Source organism: Kryptolebias marmoratus, linkage group LG19 (genome assembly GCF_001649575.2).
Source record: "Kryptolebias marmoratus isolate JLee-2015 linkage group LG19, ASM164957v2, whole genome shotgun sequence".
Classification (NCBI taxonomy): domain Eukaryota; kingdom Metazoa; phylum Chordata; class Actinopteri; order Cyprinodontiformes; family Rivulidae; genus Kryptolebias; species Kryptolebias marmoratus.
The window spans coordinates 6005394-6028688 of NC_051448.1; the positions used below are offsets into that span (position 1 = coordinate 6005394).

At 38.8% G+C, this 23295-nt stretch overlaps 4 protein-coding genes across 6 annotated transcripts in view; 2 read left to right on the forward strand and 2 right to left on the reverse strand.

The window, feature by feature from the left end:
• Positions 1-3526, reverse strand: part of LOC108233450 (disks large-associated protein 2) — a 114155-nt gene extending 110629 nt beyond the window's left edge. For both annotated transcript variants that reach the window (XM_017411928.3, XM_017411931.3), the window contains exons 1-2: positions 3044-3526; positions 2388-2442 (exon numbers count right to left, since the gene is read on the reverse strand). In XM_017411928.3, coding sequence (XP_017267417.1) covers positions 2388-2442; positions 3044-3061 — 73 coding nt within the window. In that variant the 5' untranslated portion in view covers positions 3062-3526. The remainder of the gene's footprint in view (positions 1-2387; positions 2443-3043) is intronic.
• A 5101-nt stretch (positions 3527-8627) lies between these two features.
• LOC108233376 (cytospin-A) lies at positions 8628-19267 on the forward strand. Its single transcript, XM_017411797.3, has 12 exons — positions 8628-9160; positions 10433-10543; positions 13145-13621; positions 13996-14069; positions 14543-15129; positions 15210-15294; positions 15970-16045; positions 16731-16767; positions 17034-17130; positions 17293-17409; positions 17715-17774; positions 18529-19267. Exons 2-12 carry the CDS (start codon positions 10504-10506, stop codon positions 18616-18618), a joined length of 1740 nt encoding a protein of 579 aa, XP_017267286.1. The 5' UTR covers positions 8628-9160; positions 10433-10503; the 3' UTR covers positions 18619-19267.
• grcc10 (gene rich cluster, C10 gene) lies at positions 18664-21852 on the reverse strand. Of its 2 annotated transcripts, none has more exons than XM_017411847.3 (4): positions 21749-21852; positions 21353-21406; positions 20636-20812; positions 18664-19750 (listed from the first exon to the last, which is right to left on the reverse strand). In XM_017411847.3, the coding sequence occupies exons 2-4, from the start codon at positions 21402-21404 to the stop codon at positions 19611-19613; spliced, it is 369 nt and encodes a 122-aa protein (XP_017267336.1). In that variant the 5' UTR covers positions 21405-21406; positions 21749-21852; the 3' UTR covers positions 18664-19610. The 2 variants fall into 2 exon arrangements, with proteins under 2 accessions (XP_017267336.1, XP_024860807.1); XM_025005039.2 differs by having other exon boundaries at positions 21353-21422; positions 21749-21806.
• Positions 21853-21878: 26 nt separating this feature from the next.
• saysd1 (SAYSVFN motif domain containing 1) lies at positions 21879-22956 on the forward strand. The gene is made up of 2 exons (XM_017411852.3): positions 21879-22271; positions 22512-22956. Exons 1-2 carry the CDS (start codon positions 22086-22088, stop codon positions 22833-22835), a joined length of 510 nt encoding a protein of 169 aa, XP_017267341.1. The 5' UTR covers positions 21879-22085; the 3' UTR covers positions 22836-22956.
• Positions 22957-23295: the final 339 nt, after the last annotated feature.

Below are 23295 nucleotides of genomic sequence, written 5' to 3' on the forward strand. Positions count from 1 at the left end.
TTTCTCTGATAAGAAAAATATTAAAGGCCTAGCTTTCCTTAAAGGAATGCATATCACCCGCCACCTTTCATCCCACAGTTTGACACTAAGATCATCTTTTGATGAGAAGGGACGGAGTTGTAGCAAAGTTAAGTCAAACCTTGAAAATGACGTTATGCAGTCTCGTGTGAGATCTTACACGATGTGAGGGCGCTCAGCGCACGTGTTGAGGATCAGTCTCGGCTACTACCACACCAGATTTTAGCTCCGTATCTGGAAAACTGACCGAGTTGTAGCCACCTTTGTGTTTGCTAATACGGATTGGCTGTGGCAACCAAACGGAACGGGGTTGACTTCAAAAATTAATCAGCTGCAGATGTACTTCCAGTGATTACTTTCTGAAAGTTCGATTAACCTCTGCCCAGTGGTTCGTCAAATATTTTACTAACAGACAGACTGGGTTGATCCCAACAGTTAATGCCAAAGTTTGTAGCAAAAATATTGCACTCTGAGCAAAAGCACATATTCACTAGCAGATCTCATTTTAGCTCAGTATCAGTAAAACTGATCGTTGTAACCATTTCTGTGTTTTGTAAGGTCAGTTGGCTGTAGCGGCCATCTTGAATTGGGTTGACTCAAAAAAAGTTAATGAGACTTAATGAAACCTTCTGAGAGTTTCATTAAAATCCATCTAGTGGTTCATGAGATGTTTTTGCTAACACTACAGACAATCACCTTTTCCAGCAGGTGGTGATAATAATAATAATAATAATAATAATAATAATAATAATAATAATAATAACACATTCTTGATACTTGGTTTGGTTTCTTCATATTCCTTAAAAACAACAAGTCCAAACAATCATTAACATTCCTTCTCAACCTTGAGAAACTGATGACTAAGATATAATCAGGAGCAAGTTTTGCAGGTGGCTGATGGAGCCGATAAACCTCTAAGAATTCTTCAGGTTACGTACATCAAACAAGCGGAGATGTTCCCGCATATTCGCTCGCTTCATCACGAAGGCTTTCTGCTGACAAAGGCTGTAAAATCACAGCAAAGACACTACAGATGATTAACTCCCAGATAATCTGGATATGTGTGGGGGCCCGTTCTCCACCGTCAGCTCATTTGTAATGTGAAAAGACATTTTCAGAATGTGATTATCATGCGTGGTCATTTTTCCAAGGTCCACAGATGCTGTTAAAATCAAAGCTCCATGTGGCTGAACCAGAAGCTCACAGCTGGTAGGCAGTGGCGGCTCTAGGGGGGGGGTGTACGGGGAAAAAAATAAAATAAAATTTCACCGCCCCAGTTGTCACCCTATTAGTTTGCTAGTTATCATTTTTGTATTTTTTCTACAATGTTGAAAATCAAGGACATCTCCACAGACCCACCTTTGCTGCCCTAATGTAAAAAAGAAAACCTCTAATGACTAGTAGTCACGTTTTGTTGAAGGGTATTATTACACATTTGCATATTGGACAAAGAAAATTTTAATTTTTGATGTTTAAAAAGGACCACAGACCATTGTTTGTTTTAAAATTTTAAACATTAAAAGGAAGATTACAGCAATTTCATGTTACTCCTCTTTCCTAATCCTTCTTTCCTTAATATTTAAACTACTAAATACATAAATATGAGACACTTTTTAATGATTTCATGTTTGCTTTTAGCTTTAAATGAACCTTGGGAGCAATGAAATCCTTTGAGGTTTTTGATACGAGCCAACATTTGATCATCATGACCATCGGTGCCCAAAAAAGTGCCAGGAGGAAGGCGGCGGCCCCCCTGCAGTTGTTTTGCTTATTTGGTTGCCTCTCTGTGCTCTGACCTCTGCTGAGAGGGGGAGTCACGCAGAGCTGAACTAATTAATGACTACTGCTTTTTGTGTACCGGGTTCAGTTTCTCTACATATCGCAACACAGACACAGTGTCAGGTTTGCTCACCGTCCTTACCGCTGTAACGGTTTTATAGAGCTAAACGGAGCATATTTACTGACACCGGCTCTTTGATGAAGAGTTAAGTAGGATAAAGGATAAAGATAAAGAAGCACATTCGGTTTTTAGGTTAGATGTTCAAGTAAACTTGTCAGTTTGGTTGTTTATGTCTTGATCTGTTGGAGCCGTTTTAAAGGTCTGTCATAACAGAGGTGGGGTTTGTTTTGAAAAGTTTGAGAACTACTGCGTTAAATTATAGCAGACATCCAGAGTGGAACTGTACTTTAAATTTGGATGGGACAAAAGCAATTTCTCGATTTGTTTGCTTAAATCCTTCTGATCAGTAAAAATCTACAAAGACAAAAAAAAAAAAAACCAAGGAAGCCTCCTCCTCTGAACTCTCATTCCTTCAAATAACTGCTCGTGTCAATCGTGTGAAACTCGTGTCACCCTTCCCACCACTTACCTGGGTCCTTCTCAAAGAAAAGACAGCAGTGAGTCTGTAGTAGCCATGGTAACACCTGTGACAGATGAAAAGATGGATGACAGATATAGTACAATACAGCTGAGTCACCTCACACACACACATACAGAAAGTAACTGAATGGAGGGGGAACAGCACAATGGGAACATACGTGGGCATTCATAAACAGAAGAAACTTCAGGGAACAAGAAGCGTGCCCCCTATCCATGATTAACAATACCAGATTCTCTGCCCCCACCCCCACCTCCAAACACATGTACACTAATTCCCACGTCACCTCACCCACACATCATGCAGATTTGGCTGCAAATGATTGATCAGAACACAGTGAGAAGTGAAACATCATTCAGAGAGTGACTCATTCTGGATCTGCACAACTTCTGGCTCTTTCTGAAAGGTGGTGTGTGTGTGTGTGTGTGTGTGTGTGTGTGTGTGTGTGTGTGTGTGTGTGTGGGGAGGAGGGGTGGGCACTTTCCAGGTGCGACAGTCTGGGGGGGGTATCCAACCTCTAGGAGCTCCATGGATGCACCTGTGCGACTATAAGACCAACCAGTAGCAGGAAAAACAAGCTGCGCCCGTCGGGCTTCGGTCCATGCGCAAACAAACGCAAACACAAACACGACGCATCGTCTCCGTACCTTTTTCAGCGCTGACATCTTCCGCGTCAAAGAAGGTCACTTCTTCCTCAAACGTAATCGGCAGACAAACAAACGGGAGGCGGTCATGTCGCCTGGGATCCGTGAAAACACTCATCGTCGTGGCGTCGGTTAGAAAGCTCCGCAGCAGCGCGGCCGCAGGTTCCCATGACGGTGAAGGTGGAGGCGGCTGGTGCGGCTCCTGGGCTCCGGCGCGCGTCCTGCGGCTGCGGCAGCTGCGGCACACCTCATCCTGCTTCTGGGGAGGACTCACAGGGTCCAGGCGCTGAGCTGCCCCGGAGCCCTGCTGCTGGTGTGCAGGCAGCCCGGATCAGACGCCATTTTTTTACACGGTCTGCACCGTCAAAACACGGGTATCGATCTGAAGGAGCCGCCAACAGCAAAAACTTCGGCTTTTCATAAATATTCAGTCACTCTACGTCAGGACCGCGCGCACCGCCGTGCGTGCGTGTTTCAAAGTGAAACAGCATAAATGAAGGAATCAGTTTAATCAACTGGATCTAGATTAAAATAAAAGTTTGGGACTAAAGTTGCAGAACCACCACATGAACTTCAACATGTGGAAATCACGTTTTCCTCGTTTATTTCACATGTTTTACACATGTGAAATGTGACTAATTAACATGTGGCATATTTGCACGTTAGAACAAATAAGAACTTCACATGTGGAAAATCACGTGGTTTTTACCTGGGAACACGTGTTCACGTGAAACGCACCTTTTCCTAGTTTCCCATTTGATTTAGGAACCTTTTTAACACGTGATCCCACATGGCCACATGGTTTTCCACATGAGAGCCATGTGAAGAGGCATGGGAACTTCAGGAGGTTGTTCTGTGAAGAATGCAAAAAAAAATACTTTTTTTTAAATTTAATGAAAATGTATTGATTTCATAAAACTGCTTACCACGTTGGATAAAAACATAATTATTTTGTACTTTTCAGGGTTTGTTTAAATATGAAATTCAGAGGAAAATATCATATGTGTGTATTTTGCTTCCAGTGAGTCTGAATCTTTGACTGGTTTTCATCAGTAGTTTTTCAGGCTTTCTGAAGGTCTTTCAGAGTTTTGGAGGGATTTTAGCTACTTTTTCACTCATTTCTGACTTTTCTTTCTACCTGACCGTCGTCAGCATTTTGTTAATATTTGATTTAAAAAGACAAAAAAAAATGTGTCAGGCATAAAATCAAAAATTAAAAAAGCTATTTCCAGAAGATAAGCAGTATCTGAAAATCATGACTTTAGGAAACAGGCACAAAGAAACAATAAAAAACAAAATGTAAAAAAAAGATTAGGAATGATTTGAGATTTTTGCATAGATTTTTGCATAGCTATTGTACAGAATAAAGTTATTTATTCAGTTCCTTCTGCTGTAATGTTATGTTTAAGGGATGTGGGTCTGTGGGAAGCTGTGTTTGTTTGTTTCCCTCATTGCACTGCCCAAGTGGATGTAAAACTACAAAAGCTATTTTTTCTACTGTTGGTTTTAATTGTTTTACATTCAAGAGACAAATTTGAAACGCCTTTTTAAAGTAAACACCATTTTTGTGGGTAATTTGTTTTTGAATCAACCTTTGGTCGAGTCCAAAGGTGAAACCTGATGAGCTGAAAATGGCTGAACTATTTCAATTAAAGCTTAAAGTCTTGACTTTTTTTGACTGCTTCATTTAAAATTCATGTTGTTAGTACGAGAAATAAAATTTACAAAAAACTATGAGTGTTGTGTTAACAACTAGACATGCGTGGAATTAGCCTCCTTCCAGAATATCTGCTGTCCGGATCAAACCGGGTTCATCAAGTTCTGCTCTGATTTACTCTTCAGCAGAAGCATAAATTTGTTTTTTAAAGAGCTTTGTGATGTGTTGATGGTAATGAGTGTGAGTGGGTTCAGCGTGAGAAGACGTGCTGGAACTGATTGCTAAGAAACAGATTTCACAGGGAGGTGTTTGGGTCACAGAGGGATCATGTGGGTGAAGCCAGAAGCTGAAAACAGTTCGAGCTGTACAGGCCAGGAGGGTTTCACTTTGTTGTTCACATTTTAAACTCTTCTGAATAAAAAATATTACCAATAAGTTTGATATGGATGGACATGATTACTAAGGAGGAACTGAAAATGATGTCCTGATTTTTTTTTTTTTTTTTTCATGTGTGGCTCATCACTGCAAGACTAAATGAACTTTTTAAAAAATTATTTTCCTATACAGGCATGAGTGTTTCATAGAAGTATGTCACATTTAAGTTTCAGCCAATTTTTTATTAAAAACTCAAGATGGCTGCCACAGCCAGCTGAACCTTGAAAAACACAAAAAGTGGCTATAACTTTGTCAGTTTCATAGATATTCACGTGGACTTTAGTGGGGTGGTAGCCAAGACTGATCCCCAACACATTATTTATTTATGTCGACTCACTGTTAGCAAAATATTTCATAAACCACAGGACATTTTTTAATGAAACTTTCAGGAAATATTTATTGAATGTGCATCTACAACTGATTAACTTTTAGAGCCAACCCAATTTAGGATGGATGCCACAGCCAACTGACTTTAGAAAACAGAAAAATGACAATTATTCGGTCAAGTTTTCAGATATTTTGCTAAACTTTGGTGTAACCGTAGCTAAGAGTCATTCACAACAAACACTCTAAGGCAGGAGTACTCAACCCTGGTCCTGGAGAGCCACTATCCTGCATGTTTTATTTGTTTCTCTGCTCCAACACACCTGATTTGAATCAGAGTGTCATTAACAGGCTTCTGCAGAACATGAAGAGGTGATTTAACCACTGAATCAGGTGTGTTGGAGCAGAGAAACAAGGAAAACATGCAGGATAGTGGTTCTCCAGGACCAGGGTTGCCTATCCCTGCTCTAAGCACCACTCATTGTGCAAGACTTCTGACCAAAACCTTAGCATTAACCTTTGGAGTCAAGCCTGTTTCATCAACCACTGGATGTATTTGAATAAAACATTCAGAAAGTAATCACTAGATGTACATTTACCACTGATTAACTTTTAAAATCAGTCATTACAAGATGGCCACTACAGCTAACCAACATCAGCCAATACAACATTAGCTATAAGTCAGTCAATTTTACAGATATTATACTTTAAATTTATTGTGATCATAGCTGAGAGTAATTCACAACACATACTCAGAGAGTGACATCTGACCAAATAAACTACCGCTCTGTCATTTCTCAACATTATATGATCATATGTTTGGCATGAAAGGTGGCAGGTGATATGCATTGTAGGTCTTAAATTCATTGTTGTTGTTGTAGCTTGTGATGCGCCTCAGGGCTTGTCACATCTGGCATCCAACAAACAGATCTGTGCTTTTCCAAATGGAAAGCTCATATAAATAACTGCAAGCTCGCTCCACTGCCTTCAGATCAAGAAGGAAAATAAAATACATGATTATAAAACACAATCTCCACAGATGTATGCATGAAACAAACCAGGAGCCAGAAGCCTCATTCTCCCTGCAGGTGTTGATGCAGCTGGTAACACAAGTTCAGGCCAGAATCCTCATAAACAGATGCTGCTATAAAAATGTTACATTCAGTCCTGTTATATGAGCTTATTTTTATTATTTGATCAAACCTAAACTGTCTTGTTTGCGTGAGCAGTTTGTTCAAACTGAAGTCAAGGGGCAGCTTGGCAGGAATATTAATGTTCATATGATCAGATCATTATATCTGCCTGTCATTAAAAAGAAAAATACAAATAAACACCAAAAAATAGGCATTTGAGAGAAAAGATCTACCTGAGTGGTCACCATTAATTAAAGACACCAACATCTGTAGGTTGATGAGATTTGAAAAAAATATTACAAGTTAACTTGGATTGTACAATCAATAAAGTTTTACATTGATTCAATTATTTTAAAATGTCATTATATATTCAAAGGTGACCATTTGATTCCCTCACTAAAACTGAATGAGTGTAACTTAGTTGACTTCAAGTTCAATAATAAGATTATCAATGAAGGTACAAGACAAAAGATTTACTATGATTATAATAAAGATTCCTTCAAGAAACCTCCTAATATGAACCATAACACCATAATGACTTTTGCTCATTCTACATTTGGCATAATGGCCTATAAGTGAAGGAGAATCATTTTATAATATTAATAAGATATATTCTAAAGCCATGTTTCTTGAAAGAAGAATCATGTACCTTTTGTAAGTCAGAAGAAGAACCTGCAACATTTGTTTGTTTCATGTTAATACTCACAAAGTTTTTGGACAGACATCAGAAACTGGATTAATCTCAAACTTAATGTCTTCTTTTGATGCTGAAGCCTTTATATTTTATGTGGATAACTTCAATTCAGCTGTCTCTGATGCCATACATGTAGTCATATTTATCACACAATACCACATTCACTGAAGTAAGTGGAGGGCTAATAAGCCATTTAAGTCATACAATTCTTCAGTAAGTAGATTAGAATCTAAAAACGTATTGTTTTAAGTTTCTCAATATATGGCCTTGCTCCTCTGTTTTGTTTTTGTTTGTTTGTTTGTTTTTGGTTTTTGTGCCCCCTATCTTGTCATTCTTAGATATGACACCCTTCACGAGAGTTTTTATTTTGTATCATGTTATGCTGTTCTGTGTTTTATGTTGGTAATAAAAGTAAATAAATAAAAAAATTTACTGTTTTCACACGTCCTGTCATTACTCCATATGGACACTAGAGGGCGGCAAAGACTGTTGTGGTTACAGGGCTCTGTTCATGGTGCTGAAACATTTAACTTTATACTCTTTAAAGTAATAACTAAGGCATATTGATATATGAAGAATTTGATATTTAAACATGAATTAGTTGTCTACTTCTATATTGCTTAAAAATTACCCTGGTTTGTAAGTAATTTGAATTTGAATGAATAATACAAGCAATAAGTCAAAGTCTTTCCAATGCAGCTTCTTGGCAACAGTCGGGATCATCATTTCATTTGGTGTTTATAAAAGTTAGTTTTCATTTCTTTCTGACAGTATTTCACAGGATTTTCTTTCCCAATTTTGCTGTATGTGAAACAGATTACAGAAACAATATTATAGTATCATATGGTTCATAATAATAGTTTTATTTACTTTAGGGTTAGGGGTTAGGGTCATCTACACTTTATACCTATATAGGCATTTATATACCTACACCAACCTGTTCACCTTCAATGGTAAATAATGCAGTGAGTCGTCATTATATGGCTTTAATAGTGCAGTGAGTTATCATCACCTGGTTAGTGAGTTGATATGGACTTGGATGTACAACTCATTAACATCTGAAATTAAAATCAAGATCAAGATGGCCCCCACAGTTAATTCAGTTTTACAGACATTCAGTTGAAACCTGGTGTGGTAGTAGCCGAGGGTCGTCCTCAACGCCCTCTCTGAGCACTCCTACATCTCGCGAGATCTCACAGAACCATAACGTCGTTTAAGGTTGGACCAAAATGACTAACTTGGTCAATGAGGGAACGAGCTGGGGCATTCCCTCATTGGTTGAGCAAAGCTGTGTCTCTAAACCATTAGTCGGAATGTTCGTGATTCACCTGGCAGACGTGACGTGACCCACCTGCAGGGTGCGTGAAAGCACAACTTGTTACCTGCGAGTCGCCACACCTGCTCCAAACAATAGATAATTAGGCTCCAGCCGGTGTGGCGGCTTCTGCTTCCCACGCGACATTTTTTTTATTTTATTTTTTATCTTCAAATCTCCATCGTTTTACTCTGTGTTATTTTTGTTATTTGTCATCTCGCGCCGCGCTCTTTAAATAATGTCATTATGAAGCGTTTCTGCTGCTGCGCAACCGGTTCCAATCTGCCTCCTTCGCTTTTTGCCGCATTGGGTTTGAAGGAGACGCAGCGGAGATCGCAAAATGGATCCAACTTAGAGACTGTTTGCCACCTTTTCTCTCGCTCTGAGGTGGATGTGATTTACTGAAGGGGGGGCGGGACAAACATCCGTTTAAAGTCCGTCTGTGTCTGCCGGTGACGCCTGGGGCGACGGGACGAAGGACACCCCCCCCTTGGAGACACTCGGAGACTGGAAGACGCAGGACAGCCTGAGCTGGACATCTTCCAGCTGTGGGACTGAGCAGGTAGGATGAATGAGACATGGTGTCTTCAAGGAGGCTGGATGTTCGATTTAAGACCTGCTAACAAGCTGATAAAAGGTTGATGGAAAAATGTCCCCCAAAAAACTTCATTCACCTAAAATATTTGAAACGCGAGGGAAAAGGAGACTTGTTACAAATATATGTATAAATGCAGACTGATAGGGCGTTTTATTGAGATAAGTGGTTCCCAAAGTTGGACTCAGGACCCCAATGTGGGTCATCAAACATCAAGTGGGGGTCCTTAGATTACCTCATCAGTTACATTTAAAGGTGTTCATTGTAAACTATGACATCAAACACAAAAAGGAATAAGGTTATCCTGAACTATATCAAATGGTGCAGTTTGAAAGGGTCTACTCCTGTAGTTTTCCTAATATATTGATCTGTGATTCTGAAATGCATATACGCAATCAATGTAAACAAAGCACTTTACTCAACAAATCTGAGACATCACCACTGTTGACCTATTTTCAGTTGTTTCCACAGGGAAACAAACACACGTGGTATTTGGCATTCAGTTGGTCACAAATCTTGCGTACAATCTTTCAATTCAAGGATGCATCAACCGCCAATTGTGCAAATTTTTTTTTTTTTTTTTTTTTTTTTTTTTTTTTTTTTTTTTTAAGTCTTTGTGACTTTGCAATGGATGTCTTTTAAAAATGATTGTTTATGGCATATTTTAGGCACAGTAGTTACACATAATAAAAAATAATAGTTATAAACTGATCAAAAAATGTTTGTTTACGTTGTCATTATGCCTATGTTTAACAGGGTTTCAGCAAAGATGGTATATTTAAATGGGTAGATGGGGTCACTAGGTTTTGTCTTTTTTTTTGTCATCTTTTTTAACAAATAGTTTGGAAACTTCTGGTTTAGTTGGGTAGAATCATTTTCTTCCATTAGTATTCCAAATTATTCTGGAATATCTCCTGGAATCTATAAATTTGAGGTTTTTTTATGTTAAATAACATGTTTTGCATATAATTAGTATTCAGAGCAATTAAACATGCCTTTTTTATCTACTGAGAATTTGCTCTATTTTCTGAATGACCAACCTAAAGACAAGGTAAACACAAAATCCTTTTGAAACTAATACTGATGCCTGAAAGAATGCTAAACGTTCCACTTCAGCGAGTTAAAAGATTTTTGCTTGTAAAAAAGGGGCTCGTAAAGCTGGTTTATGGATATATTTTTAGGCTTAAGTTCAGGAGTGAGTTGTAGTTGTGAAAAATGTGCATTTATTCCTCTGTACAGACTTCAGCGGAGCTGATCGGACAGAGGAGACGGTAAAGGAGAACAGCCAGGATCCACAGCCCTGCTGCATCATGGGTAACCATAACAGCAAAGACGACCATGGCCCGACAGGTACCAGTTTGTTTCTGTGAACTGTTTTTATCCTTTAGGAGCTTCATTTATACCGGAGATGCAGAGGAATGTGGCAGACATGCATTCAGAGTCTGATTAATGCAGGTTCTACATTTAAAAAGGCTTCCGGTGTATTCATTTACTAAGTGATTCCTGCTCAAGTTCAGATATTTTACTAGGATTTGGTCTAATGAAGGTCATTGCTGATTTAGTGAAACGTTTGTTAGAATCTGTCAGGACTGAGTGAACCTGAACTCAGTCAAGTTTCCTGAGGGGAAACAAGGAGCTGCAGACATTTTAAAAAAGACAAATATACCGTTTGGTTGACAGGAAGAGGTCATGCTCCGTTGCTGTATGAGTCGAACCTGTTTATTGTTTATTGCTGATTGTGGAGTAACAGAGTAACAATGGTGAGAGGATCTTTACAACGCCTTTGTTTTAGAAGTATTGAGGTCAAGGCAATGTTCTGTACATTGTGGTGTCCATGATCCCAATATCCTTAAATAAGATTATAAACTATGTAGATCTGAATATTAAATATACAAAACCAGTGAAATTCGGTTTTTTTGGTCAGGCTCCTGTGGAAACTGATTTGACACAATTTTCAAATTTAAACTCCATGGAAAAAGTGAGCCTTTGATTAATTCACTCTGTTTTATGATATTGTGATTGAGATTAATAAATTGTATCACTTCAGACAGATTATTTTTAGACTGTTTACCTCCAGATTTTGATAAACTGTCACACTTTCTCTCAGCGCCTCTTATCTCTGTTTCCAGGTGAAAATAAACCGGTTTGCACAAAGATCAGAGGCGATCTTCTGACATTTTCATTGTGTTGCAGCAGAACTGCAGGAACATTTACAGTTAAAAAAAAAAATCCATCATCTGCATTACAAATAATTAATAATCAAGGCTTAAAATAAAAGGTAGAAGCTTCAACAAAATGTGTATGTAATGGAGAATTCTCTGATGGAATAGCATTTTTTGTCATTAATACGACAGTTAAACAGATTTAAAAGATAACCCTTTTGTTTCTAAACAGTATTTAAAAAACAAATTAAAACCAGTAAAAATAAAACAATGGAAAAAGATAAGAATTAAAGGTCTATCACTTGTAAATATTCATATTGCCTGCCACATTTTATGACAAAGCTTTAAACTAAAATCCTTATATGATAAAGAAGGGACGTAAAAGTACAAATTTAGTTGTTGTTGTAAACGACTTAATGTTTAATCTAATGAAATATTGTATGTTAGATGTTAAGGAAGATTCTCAGCTATGACCACACTAAGTTTCGCTCAATATTTGTAAAATTGACTTATAGGAATAGGTTATAGGAAATTCAGTGTTACTTTTGGCGGCCATCTTTATTCTGGTTGACTCCAAATGTTAATAAGTTTTAGATGTGCAGCCAATGATTACTTTCAGAGAGCCTCATTAAAATCCATCTATTGGTTTATGAGATATTTTGCTAACACTGAAGACAAGCACATGTTTACACACATTCAAAAAACATTATTTCTTCTCCCCTTTAGTGACAGGCAATGACAAAGCCTCCACTAACTATAAATTTCTCAAAATAACATTTTATGAGAAAGAATCTGATTATTTTCCCTAATTTAGAGGCTACATTATGAGTCTTATCTGAAATAGATGTTCCTTTTCACCTTTTTAAATTCTGATATCAGGAAACTGTATGATCACAAACCCTTCACTATGTTGAATCGTTTTTCAGTGAATTTCAAGATGTATCCCAAAATTTTCCATAACAGTTGAATCCAACAGCTTCGGATTTTTGGCTTTTTTTCCTCCACAACACCAAGTCCTTTGTTCAGAGTTGTTGACATGTTAAATCGTTGTGTTGATCCTTAAGTCTCGTCTCCACTCAGACACATTTGATAGGCGTCTTGCTCGGTTCAATCAGCTGTTTAGGATGCAGCTGCTGGTTTTAGCCACTCGGCTGTCAGCATGAAGGGTGTTGGCTCCGGCTGGAGGATGAGAACAGCTCCGCTGCTGCAGCCGAGCAGCTTCAGTAGATCACACTGCTGCCTTGCAGGGAAGGATGAGTGTGCAGAATCTTGCACTACAACAACACAAGGACAAGGAGGGGAAACGGGAGCAAATCCAAGATTGCCCAAAATGTGTGCAATATCAACTCTAACCTCTGCTCCAGCAGTCCATAACTCAGAGGATGTTTCATAATCAAATTGCCCAATAATAGACCAGTAAAATCAATAATTTCTCTCAAATTTGTCTTGAAGGATGCACAGATCTTGCAGAACTGTAGCAGATTTAATGATGGATGGAATTTCTTTTTTTTTTGGTAGCAGTGTGAGCAGTTGTTTAAGAGGAACAGGAAAAAAAAAAACAATAACCTTTTTCTTGTATCGCACCACTTGGGGAAACGGTGTTTGCCTGCCAAGATATTGGAGAGACTTTTTGCTGCATCAGTCAGTCTGGGACAGTAAATGAGGAAGTGGACAGAGCTTGTATCTGCAGCAAAAATAAGAACAGAGAAGCTTAGCACATTTTTTACCACCTTAAACCTTTGGGAGTTTCCCTTGTGTTGTTGTTTTTTTTAAATTTCTCTCCTTTCAGGTTCCCCTTTAGATTTCTACCACACTCCTCCTACCTCCCCCTCAGAGGCAGACCTGGCTGTCATGGCTCTACCCTCCGCAGCTTCTTCAGCTGATAGCACTCAGACTTCATCAACGGTCGCCAGCGTCTCCCCCTCCTCCTCCTCCCTGGTCCCAGGCTGGACTCAGAAGCCCTCGGCTCCCTCAGAGTGGGCAGTGATCAGCGTGGACAGCGCCATCTCTTCGGACGCAAACTGGAGCGATGCAGCAGTCAAACAGGAGAAGGCGGCGGCCGGCTCGGACAGTCCGAGTTCGCCACCCTCGTCCAGAGGAACGCCGTCAGAGCAGAGCTGGCAGGAGAGAAACAGTGGGATGGAGCCGCTGGCTGTTGCAGAAAGAGATGGAAATGAGATGACCTTGGTTTTACTCAGCCTGATGGAGCACTACAGGGCTCAACTAGGATTAACCCCCAACACTGATATCACCTCAGGAGCTGTCGGTAAGCCATCACACTTTACCTGTTTAGCTTCAAGTGAACTCTTACTCATGCCTATCAGGAACCGGTGACAAAACGTAGCAAAAATATTGTTACTCTGAAGAGTCCAGTAAATAATGAATGAATGTTGGCTCTAAACCCTCAGTATCTTCCATAAATACTCACTGTGATAAGCACGTAAAATAGTAGCAAAATGTTGTCATTCTTGTCTTTTTCCTTTTTTCTTTTACAAAAAATATGTTGACTGTTGCTCCAAATCAAATGTTGGCTTTTATTAACTAAAGGATGTGTCCACACAAATCACTGCTGCCAGACTTGAATCTATTTCTGTGATTTATTTATTGATTTATTTATTTTTTCATTTCCCCCAACTTAAGAGATGCTAAGACGTTTGATAACAGAGAGGGAGGAGCTGGTTGAGGAGGTGGACACACAGAAGGAGACACTCAGGGTGAGCTGCTGTTCCTATCCGTAAGCCGTACAGTCATGATGACTGTACTTCTTCAATAAATGACAAAGATCTTTAGAAGACTTGATGCACTCAATGATTCAGTAGCTTTTAGAACCACCTTCTGCTGCAGTAACTTAACAATCTTTTTTATGATCTGATCAGCTTCTACATTTTTGCAGTTTATTATGGTTTATGTACAATTCTCTTGAGAATGGGTTGAGGTGTGAAGATTGCAATTGATTTGTTTTTTAATCTCCACCTAACCCCCATCTATTCAGGCATGAAGTACAGATGTGAATTTTTTAAATTTTGTGTCTTTGTTACTATTACGACTATTACTATAATCGCTAATGCTTTCGGATATCCCATTTTTGTTGCAATTAAAACAAAAACAATTTGTCTTTACATGCAGCTTTAAAATAAATGGAGGTTAGAAGCAACAGTTATTGAGAACAGCAGCATTTTGTTTCCAGACAGAGAGGTTGGAGTGGCATCAGTTCCAGAGTGACCTGCAGATTGCGGTTTCTGTGGCCGACCGGCTGCGGGTCGAATCGGACCACGCGCTCGGTTTGCTCCAGGAGAGCCACAGCGCCGTGGAGGAGAAGCTGGCTCAGGCCCTCAGCAAACAGCAGGAGACAGAGCGAGAGCTGGAGAGCCTGAGGGCTGAGCACGAACACGTCTGCTGCAGACTGAATGAACTCACTGTGCAGCTGCAGCAGGAACGGGCAGAGCTGGCTCATCTGAGGAACATTTGTAGGCTGAAAGATGGACAAACAGACAAAGCAGACGGAGAAGAGCCCGAGGAGAGTCTGAGGGAGGAAATGAGTGAAGTTCTAGAGAAACCTGAAACTAAAGATGAGACTGAGGCAAATCAAGATGCAGATGATGTAAATGGAACTCATGATCCTGAGAAGTCAAACAGATCAGAAGACCTACAGCTGTCAGGAAAGGGAGTGGCTGAGGGATACGTGCGCAGTTTGGCTGCTCTGGAGAAAAGGAAAGAAGAAGAACGTGGACCGAGAGATCCAAGGAGGATCGTGATGCTGTCTGAAAGATCTTGGTAAGTTCAAATAAACATTCTAATTACGGCAGTCAGCCTTTGACTAAATCCTAACAGAAAATGTAATTTTTGCCCTTTAGGAGTCTCTCTCGTCTTCCTCTTCAGTCTGACTCGAGTCAAAACGGGACTTCAAGAAACACAAGCACAACATTGCCCCTATGCAAGGTAAAAAATGTTTTTACTGTCATGATTAAAAAGACTTTTCTCACCTGTTCAGTTCCTTCTGGAAATTGTGAGGTTGCGATCCGTACTTAAAGGTCATGAAAAGCATTTGCGGGTGGGAAGAAGTTTCACCTTAAATCAGAGACGACCGGTTTATGATGTCATTGACATCGGGCAACATAAATGTGCGACCGAAACACAGAAAATACCAGAAATCACCTGCTGGTTCACACAGAGCCTGTAATACATCATATTCATTACTTAGACCTTCGTATTGAAACAGATTTGTTTTCTTTATCAGTCATTTGGTAATTTTTGTAAAATAATTTGTTTTTGGATTTTCAAAGAAAGAAAAAAGCTCAATAACAGTGAAACTTTGATTACAGCTTTCTCAAAAATCCAACATTTTAAGCCTTAACTATAATAAAAATGAATAAATCTGCAAGATCTTGGAGGGACTGTGCTCCATCGGTGTATGGATGTGATCTAAAGCACTGATTAAACTCTATAGACTGATTTATTCAGATTAGCTCTGCAGAGAAGTAGAGTGCTGTTTGAACGTGTGTGGATGGATAAATGAGGGCACAGATTGTGTTGTAAAGCACTTTGAATGGCCTGGTTGGCTAGGAAGGTGCTATATAAGTACAGTCCATTTATCATTCCATTTAATTCCTCCAGAAAGAAGACCCGATGTATGGGAGAAGAATGGACCGCATTTTGCAGAGACAGGACAGCTGGTCCAGCTTTTATACGGGTGAGCTTAAACCTTCTGAGTCCAGCTGAGAAAATAATGAAGCTCAGTGGAAATCTGTTCTTAGTTTCTAAACTTTGGGCTCAGTTTTCTGTGTGCACAGACTGACAAAACTTTAGACAACAAGTAATAAAGTGTTACAGGTTCAGTAAGGTTCATTTCTGAAAACGTCACCTCCCTCTATCCGTAGCTTCTAGTTGGTTAAATCCAAACTAGCCCTATTTGAGCTGGAAAAATAGGTTTGTGCAGTTGGATGTGAGACTGACTGCAAAGAAGAACCCCTGACTGTAAAAGTTAATTGGTGCTGACTGTAGCAACAACAAAATCCTCTCAGACATATTTGGTCTTATTGATCTTTTTACAACAGATCAACTCACAGTATGACTCCTCCTGATTCAAATGAGCTTTTATTCTTAGCCGATCATCTACTTTTCTAAAGTTAGACAGGTGAAGATTGTAATTTATTGATTTGTGTAATTTTTTGATTCCATAAGTGAGAATCTATTCATCTTTACAAAACCCGAAGTATTTAAGTCCCTGCAATATAACAGAATAAAATTCACTCTCAAATCTGAGATAATGGATTTCAAAAGGCCCAAATTTCCTTTCTCAGCTAGTTTAAACAAAGCTGCACAGTTTCCCAGCTTAGTGTGCCTTTTGTGTGACTGGTTGTGTTTGTGTGTTGCAGGAAAACAAGAGGACGATCAAAGCTCAGACTCTACAAAGTGAGGGGCTGATCAGCAGTTATTTGTTAACAGTATAATTTTTACTTGAAGAATTTGTCTAAAGAATGGTTGTTACTAGTTAAAATGATCAGAGTTTTTGAAGTTTAAGAAAAGAGCCAAGATGAGGTGCAGAAGTAGAGATTCCTTTCAGGCTGTTTTAATTTAGTCAAAGCTTTTTCTGCTTCCCTCAGCTTTAAAATGTTAGCAGAGCTGATCGGTTTTTGAGGTGAACAGATTTGACTGGGATGTTTTTCCTGCCTTTACAGACTTCAGGATGGTTTCAGTGCTTTGTTGAGGCGTCATGGCGGCTCCAGAAGAAACTCTCTGCTGCGCTGGTGCCAAAACCGTACCCAGGGTTACGAGGTTAGAGAGGAGAACTGGAGTTTCTCAGCACTGGGAAAAATTTATTATGACTCACTGAAATTCAGTCGAGACAAAATCTAGCAAGCAGTTTTAATTGACCTAAAAGTTCCTTTCAGAGAACCTTTCTTAAATGATTTTTTTGTTTTAATGTTGTTGCTACAGAATATTGAAATCACCAATTTCAGCACCTGCTGGGAGGACGGTTTGGCGTTCTGTGCCGTTTATCACACATATTTACCCACTCAGATCCCTTATGACAGCCTCAGTCCAGCTGACAAGGTAAAACTGCAACAGTATGCATTGAGATTATATACCTGTTTCTATACATTGAGGGACACCTGCTGGATGTGGTCTGCTGGCAGATAGACATTTTTTTGTGTTGACTTAATCCACAGACAAGAGAATAAATGTCAGGTATCTTAGTGACTGTAGATGTTAGTCATAAAATCTGACCGGTTGCATTTATTTGTTTCTCACAAGTCAGAACTATGACTTACATGTCAGTTGATAAATAGGCAATAATGAATAATTTACCAGTAGTCAGTACTTTGAGGTGATAAAAGTTGAACTTGTTGCTTTGACAGGAAGGAAACTTGGACCTTGCTTTTAAGACCGGAGAGAGCGTGGGGATCCCAGCCACCCTGGTGAGACACTTTCTGTAAACAGCTTCAGAGGTTTAGTGCAGATTTGGACAGTTTTATCTTCATGGTCATTTTAAAGGTCTTTTTCGGTTTTTATTTAATGTTGTCTGTGTAAGTAAATGGTTTGACAAGTTACAAAGCTGCCTTCTACGGAACTAGTCACTTCCACAGAGAAAGCTGCTTCATGACTGCTTAAAATGCATTAATTTGATTATGGACCAGCTTGTTCTTTTGTTTTTAGTTACTGGCACCAATGGAGAACATAATTATCACCTGCTGCCATTATGAATGTGTTTGTCTGTACAGTTAGCAAAATATCTCATGAAGCACTGAAGATATTTTACTAAAACTCTCAACGTAGATCTGCAATTGATTAGCTTTTAGAGAATTCCCAATTTAAGATGGCTGCCACAGCTCAGTTTTACATATATTGAGCTAAATTTTGATGTGGTAGTAGCTGAGAGTCATTTACAACACACCCTGAGTACTATTGGATCATGGCATTTAACATAACGTCGTTTACAAGATTTAATCAAAACGTCTAACTCCATCCCACCTCATCTTAAGATCATTTGGCATGAAAGGCAGCGGGTGATACGCATTCAATCATAGCAAACTGAGTGTCTCAGAAGCAGATAGTATACATTGAAACTAAAGTTTATTTTTACTAAAACTAAAACAAACTATGATAGAGGAAAAAATACACTTTTATAGTTTCTTTGACAGCAATGTTTGTTCTCACCACCCTGACTGACAGACAGCGGAGGAGATGCTGAAGGCAGACGGGCCGGACTGGCAGAGGGTGCTGGGTTACATCGAAAGCATTTTCCGTCACTTCGAGATGTGAAGTTGGGATTCTTGTTGCTCTTTATTTCCCTTTTGCTGGGAGTCAGGAGCTGATCGGCCGAATCACTTATCACCACAAGATGGAGCTTTTCACACAATGAACTCTCCAGGATTTAAATGGGTCGGCAGTGTTGGACTTTGACTTGATTTTACGTGTAAAATACAACCTCCTTCCCTCAAAAACAGGCTGACTCCCAGTGGAATAAACAGCAGAGGAGCACTTTTTTATATTCTTCCTACACAGCAGCTACACTGGATCTGAACAGCTGCTGGGGAAATGTAAGTAGGACACCAGAACAACCTGCTAAGCCCCTACTTCCACGTTCACGGGGTGCATCGTTTTTTCACTGTATGCACTTTCATACTGATGTAAACAACTATGTAGCATTTAAGGTGGAATGTTTTAGAACGTATGCAACTTTTTTTTTTAATTGTGCACCTCTTTTATACCCACTGTCCTGGTGTGGGAATTTCCCCAAAACTGCCACCCCAGAAACAACTGGGAGCAGATGTAGATTTTTATTTTTATTTGCAGAAACACTTGTTTTAATTGTTAACAATGATGTATAAATGTAAATTAAATGTATGGAATTGTTTTTAAATGTAGTTGAGCTGTAAATCTAATGCATTAATAAAGGATCTATATTGAAGCTTTTTTGTTATTTTTTTTTCAAAAACAAACATTTAATTTTACAGTAACAACATTTGACAGTTTATGAAATTATATAAAAGATGGCATTAAAAGAAAAGTTTTAGTGAAATTATAAAGTGGTCTTAGTGGTACATGTAACAAATAAATACATATAAAAATGTAATAAATCAAGGGTTTGCAAGAAGGCTTCAAACAAAACCTTGTACTTTGTTGGAACATCGTAGTATAAAGCTGAAATGTTACCAGAAAAATAAACACAGGTACTTGGGTAAAAACAAAACAAGAGACCCAAAGCGTTACACAGAAGCATCCTCGCAGTTGATCCTTGTCACGAATATTTCCTATGAAGCTGGAATGGCGCCTCCTATAGGTGGTGTCGACAGAGGCGGCAGAAGGAGAGACTTGAGTTTTACAGACATGGCTGCGATTTCAGGGTCCTGGGTTTCATACATTTTCACCAGTCTGGCAAACTTAAGGACGCCTGTTAGGAAGGAACGATCAACATGAGCTTCAACATCTCTTCATAAAGACATGCAGTTTGAGAAGTACTTTTCAAACGGTTAAAGCTCTAAAAATAAAGGCAAAGGTGCTTTTAATAATGTTGTGAAAAGCATTCAGCTGTGGGTTCATTCTACATGACTCATTTCAGGGCTTTTAAAGCAACTTTAGATGGACTGATGATATGCGGCCACCTTACTGATCATTAAAGGATGAAAATTATTCATGATACTAGCTGTATATTAGGCATTTCTATAAAGATACTACATGAATGATAAAATGCATCATAAAGCTAAAAGCTGTTCAGTGTTGTGGGAATAACTACTGTTAGTTCACCTTGAGAGAATGGAAATTAAAAACGTCAAAATGAGACATCTGTTAACATTTTTTCATTGTGCTTAGCTTTATCGGAGTAGCATTTAAAACAAGCAGCAAGAGTTTTCATGTTTGTGCTAAGACAACTTTACTCATTTTTAAAGCTCCACTAATGATAATAATACAAACAATAAATGCCAATTTATCACATTTTGGGTGGCAAATAATTCATTTATTCCTCTTATTTATATTTTCAGAGTCAGTGTAAAAGTTGAGTACCTTTATATTTTGCCTAATACTCTTCTCCTTTATATATATATATATATATATATATATATATATATATATATATATAAATAAAAAATTGGAGCTGTCTCATCACTCGAACTGAAAAGTAGTTCCTTTCAGTTTAAACCTGTAGAATGATCATATCTTACTTTGGGTGAAACTGCAGCTCTTCAGAGCTTCTAGCTGGGTTTAATTCATGAACCTTTCCTGCACACATAAGGTTGTAAAGGTAGTGGTGAGTATTTCCAAAGATCATAAAGCTCACCTTCTCCCTCGTTGTTGAAGCCGTAGGATTTGATCACCTCCTGCTGTATCTGGGTGGCTACAGGGAGCACGAGCTGCAGCATTTTCCCCATGTCATTACAGGCGCTCTCTCGGGCCTCCTCCATCCGCGCAGCGTTCTCTGGCACTGAGAAGGCCTGGATCACCTCACTCAATACCACTGTGGAACAAACAAACCAACACAAAATCTGTGTTTTCACCTACACTGGATCTGCAACACTAAGACTGCCTAAAAGAAAAAACCAAAGCAAACTGTCTTATTTAAAGCAGCTTAGGTCTTTAATTATGTCCACATTTAAAAAAAATGTGAGTCATCCTATATGGCAGCAACAACAGTGACTTAAAGATAGAAGACAATTTAAAAATCTGGTTTTGTGTTTGAAGTACTTTAAGCTGATTGCAAAAGTGAACATGTTGCACAAGTTAATAAACAATAGGAAACGTCACAACCCCTGATTATACAGAAGAATGTTTCCAGTGTTCTGATTCAACTTGTTCAACCTTTCTTGTACTTGTACTCAGCTTTATACTTTCAAAACCTACCCTTTTAGGAGTTTAAAACATACAGTCATTCAAATGGTTACATTAAGTGATCTTAAAAAAACGAAAAGGCTAAACAAGCACTACTCCGATCTTGTTTCTGAAATTGTGTGACAACTTGGAGAGAGTAAAAAAATAAAGATATATATGTTCCTCTCACCTCTGGTTTGTTCAGCAGTCAGGGTGGGTTGTTGTGCAGGGGCTGAGGCCATGTCTGCAGAGAAAAACGACTAAATAAATAAATAAAAATGAACTACAGTAAACCAGAGTTGTTTTAAAACGTCTTGTAGGTAAAAAAAAAAAAAGAGCTAAACTTAATACACCATTTCCTAACCATACCAATAAAAACTAATTTCAGTGTTTGGATAAAATGACAAAACTGTTAAAAAAGACCCGTAAATTAAATACAAACAGTTGTTTTTAACACATAGAGATCGACTTTAACTAAAAATGTCCTCAAACACGAATCGCTGTCAACGACAGATACAATATATGTTTTTAAAAAAGAATAAACCCCTAGAATTCAATAAAATAAGGTTATTTTTGTTAATCTCACCACTGATGAAGAGACACCCAATCCAAGCTAGCACCAAACTGTGAAAATACCGTAAAGTGAGACTTTACGACAGTTGGAGGAGGCTTTTACGCCACTGCTTCTTGCTTTACGATAGACGCTGACGTAAAACGTAAACACACCTCGGGAAGCTTCTAACCTGATGAAAGCTTAACAAAAATGTATTTAAAGTAGAAGTTAACGTGAACGACAGCGGTAATTTTACCACACGGTTTCTTTTTTTGTTGTTGGTTATAATAATAATAACTGAAAGGTGCTAAAAAGGTCGACGATTTTTTTAGCTACTTGTCCACGTAGACCAAAATAAACTTCAGTTTCGATGGAGCAGAAGCTCGCCGACTTCAGAGCCAGACGACAGGGTGAAAAGGTGGTTAAAATGAGTGAATCTACCGGTCCTCAGCTAAAAGAGCAGACAGCAGCAGATACAGCTGTTCAGTCTGACAGAAGTCAACAACCAGAGAAGACAGAAAACAACCAAACTGCTCCTCACAGCTCCCCAAATCGGGTAAGAGAGCACCTCAGACACACAGAGAGGCTGAGTAGTTTAAATTAAAACAGCTAGAAATCAAACTAAAGCCTTTAAATGTATCTAAAATGTTATGTAACTGCTGCTTTGCATTTGCTTTTATGTAAAATGTTACCCCTGGTTATCAGAAGTATTGAGATTCCAGATTTATTATGAATTCAACCTGCAGGTTGAGAGTCCCTGACATTCACTTGTTCTGTTTTGTTTCTCCTTCTTCAGGAAAGTAGAGACTGGCTGCTGGATAGCGCTTTGGGAAGATGGCTGGCTTCGAGAAAACTTATCATCTCAAACCTTATTTTGCTGAAGTTGCTGCTGTGGCTGGTTCTTCTGGGTCTCTTTATTGAGCTGGAGTTCGGGCTGCCCTTCTTCATCATCTCCCTCTTTTACTGGCTTTATGAAGGACTGCGCAGCCCGGCACCCCGGAAACCTGGAGAACTGAGCGCTTATTCTGTCTTCAACCCAGACTGTCAGCCTCTCCTGGGCTCCCTCACTGCTGAGCAGCTGGAGGGGGAGATGGGTTACAGACCCCTGGCTAACAGATGAAATGATTGTAATTTGCACGGTTAAAGTTGATAAATCAATGGTGTTTTGAAAATGTTAACTGACCTGACATTTATTTTGTTACTTATGTTTACCACAGTAAATTAAAACTGGCATATCTATAGTTTGTTTCTGTCTCATATATGCTCTAAATAAATAACAGGGCTTTTATCTCCAGCTGAACCTTTTCCAGATATTTGACCAGTTTCACCTCAACAGACTCAAATGTTTCTTGTTACAAATACGTTTTAGATATCAGCATGTTAATAACAGGTTACAGATTTTAAAATCAAGGCATATTTTTTTAACACCTGTCTTCTGGATTTTATAATGATTAGGTTTAGTGGAAAGTTTTGTTGTTGGCTAGATGTAAAATAAAGACGCCCTCAATGTGGCAATTACTAATAACCTAAAAAAAAAGTTGTAGATTAAATGAATGGAAAATACACGCTTTTTGGGAGAA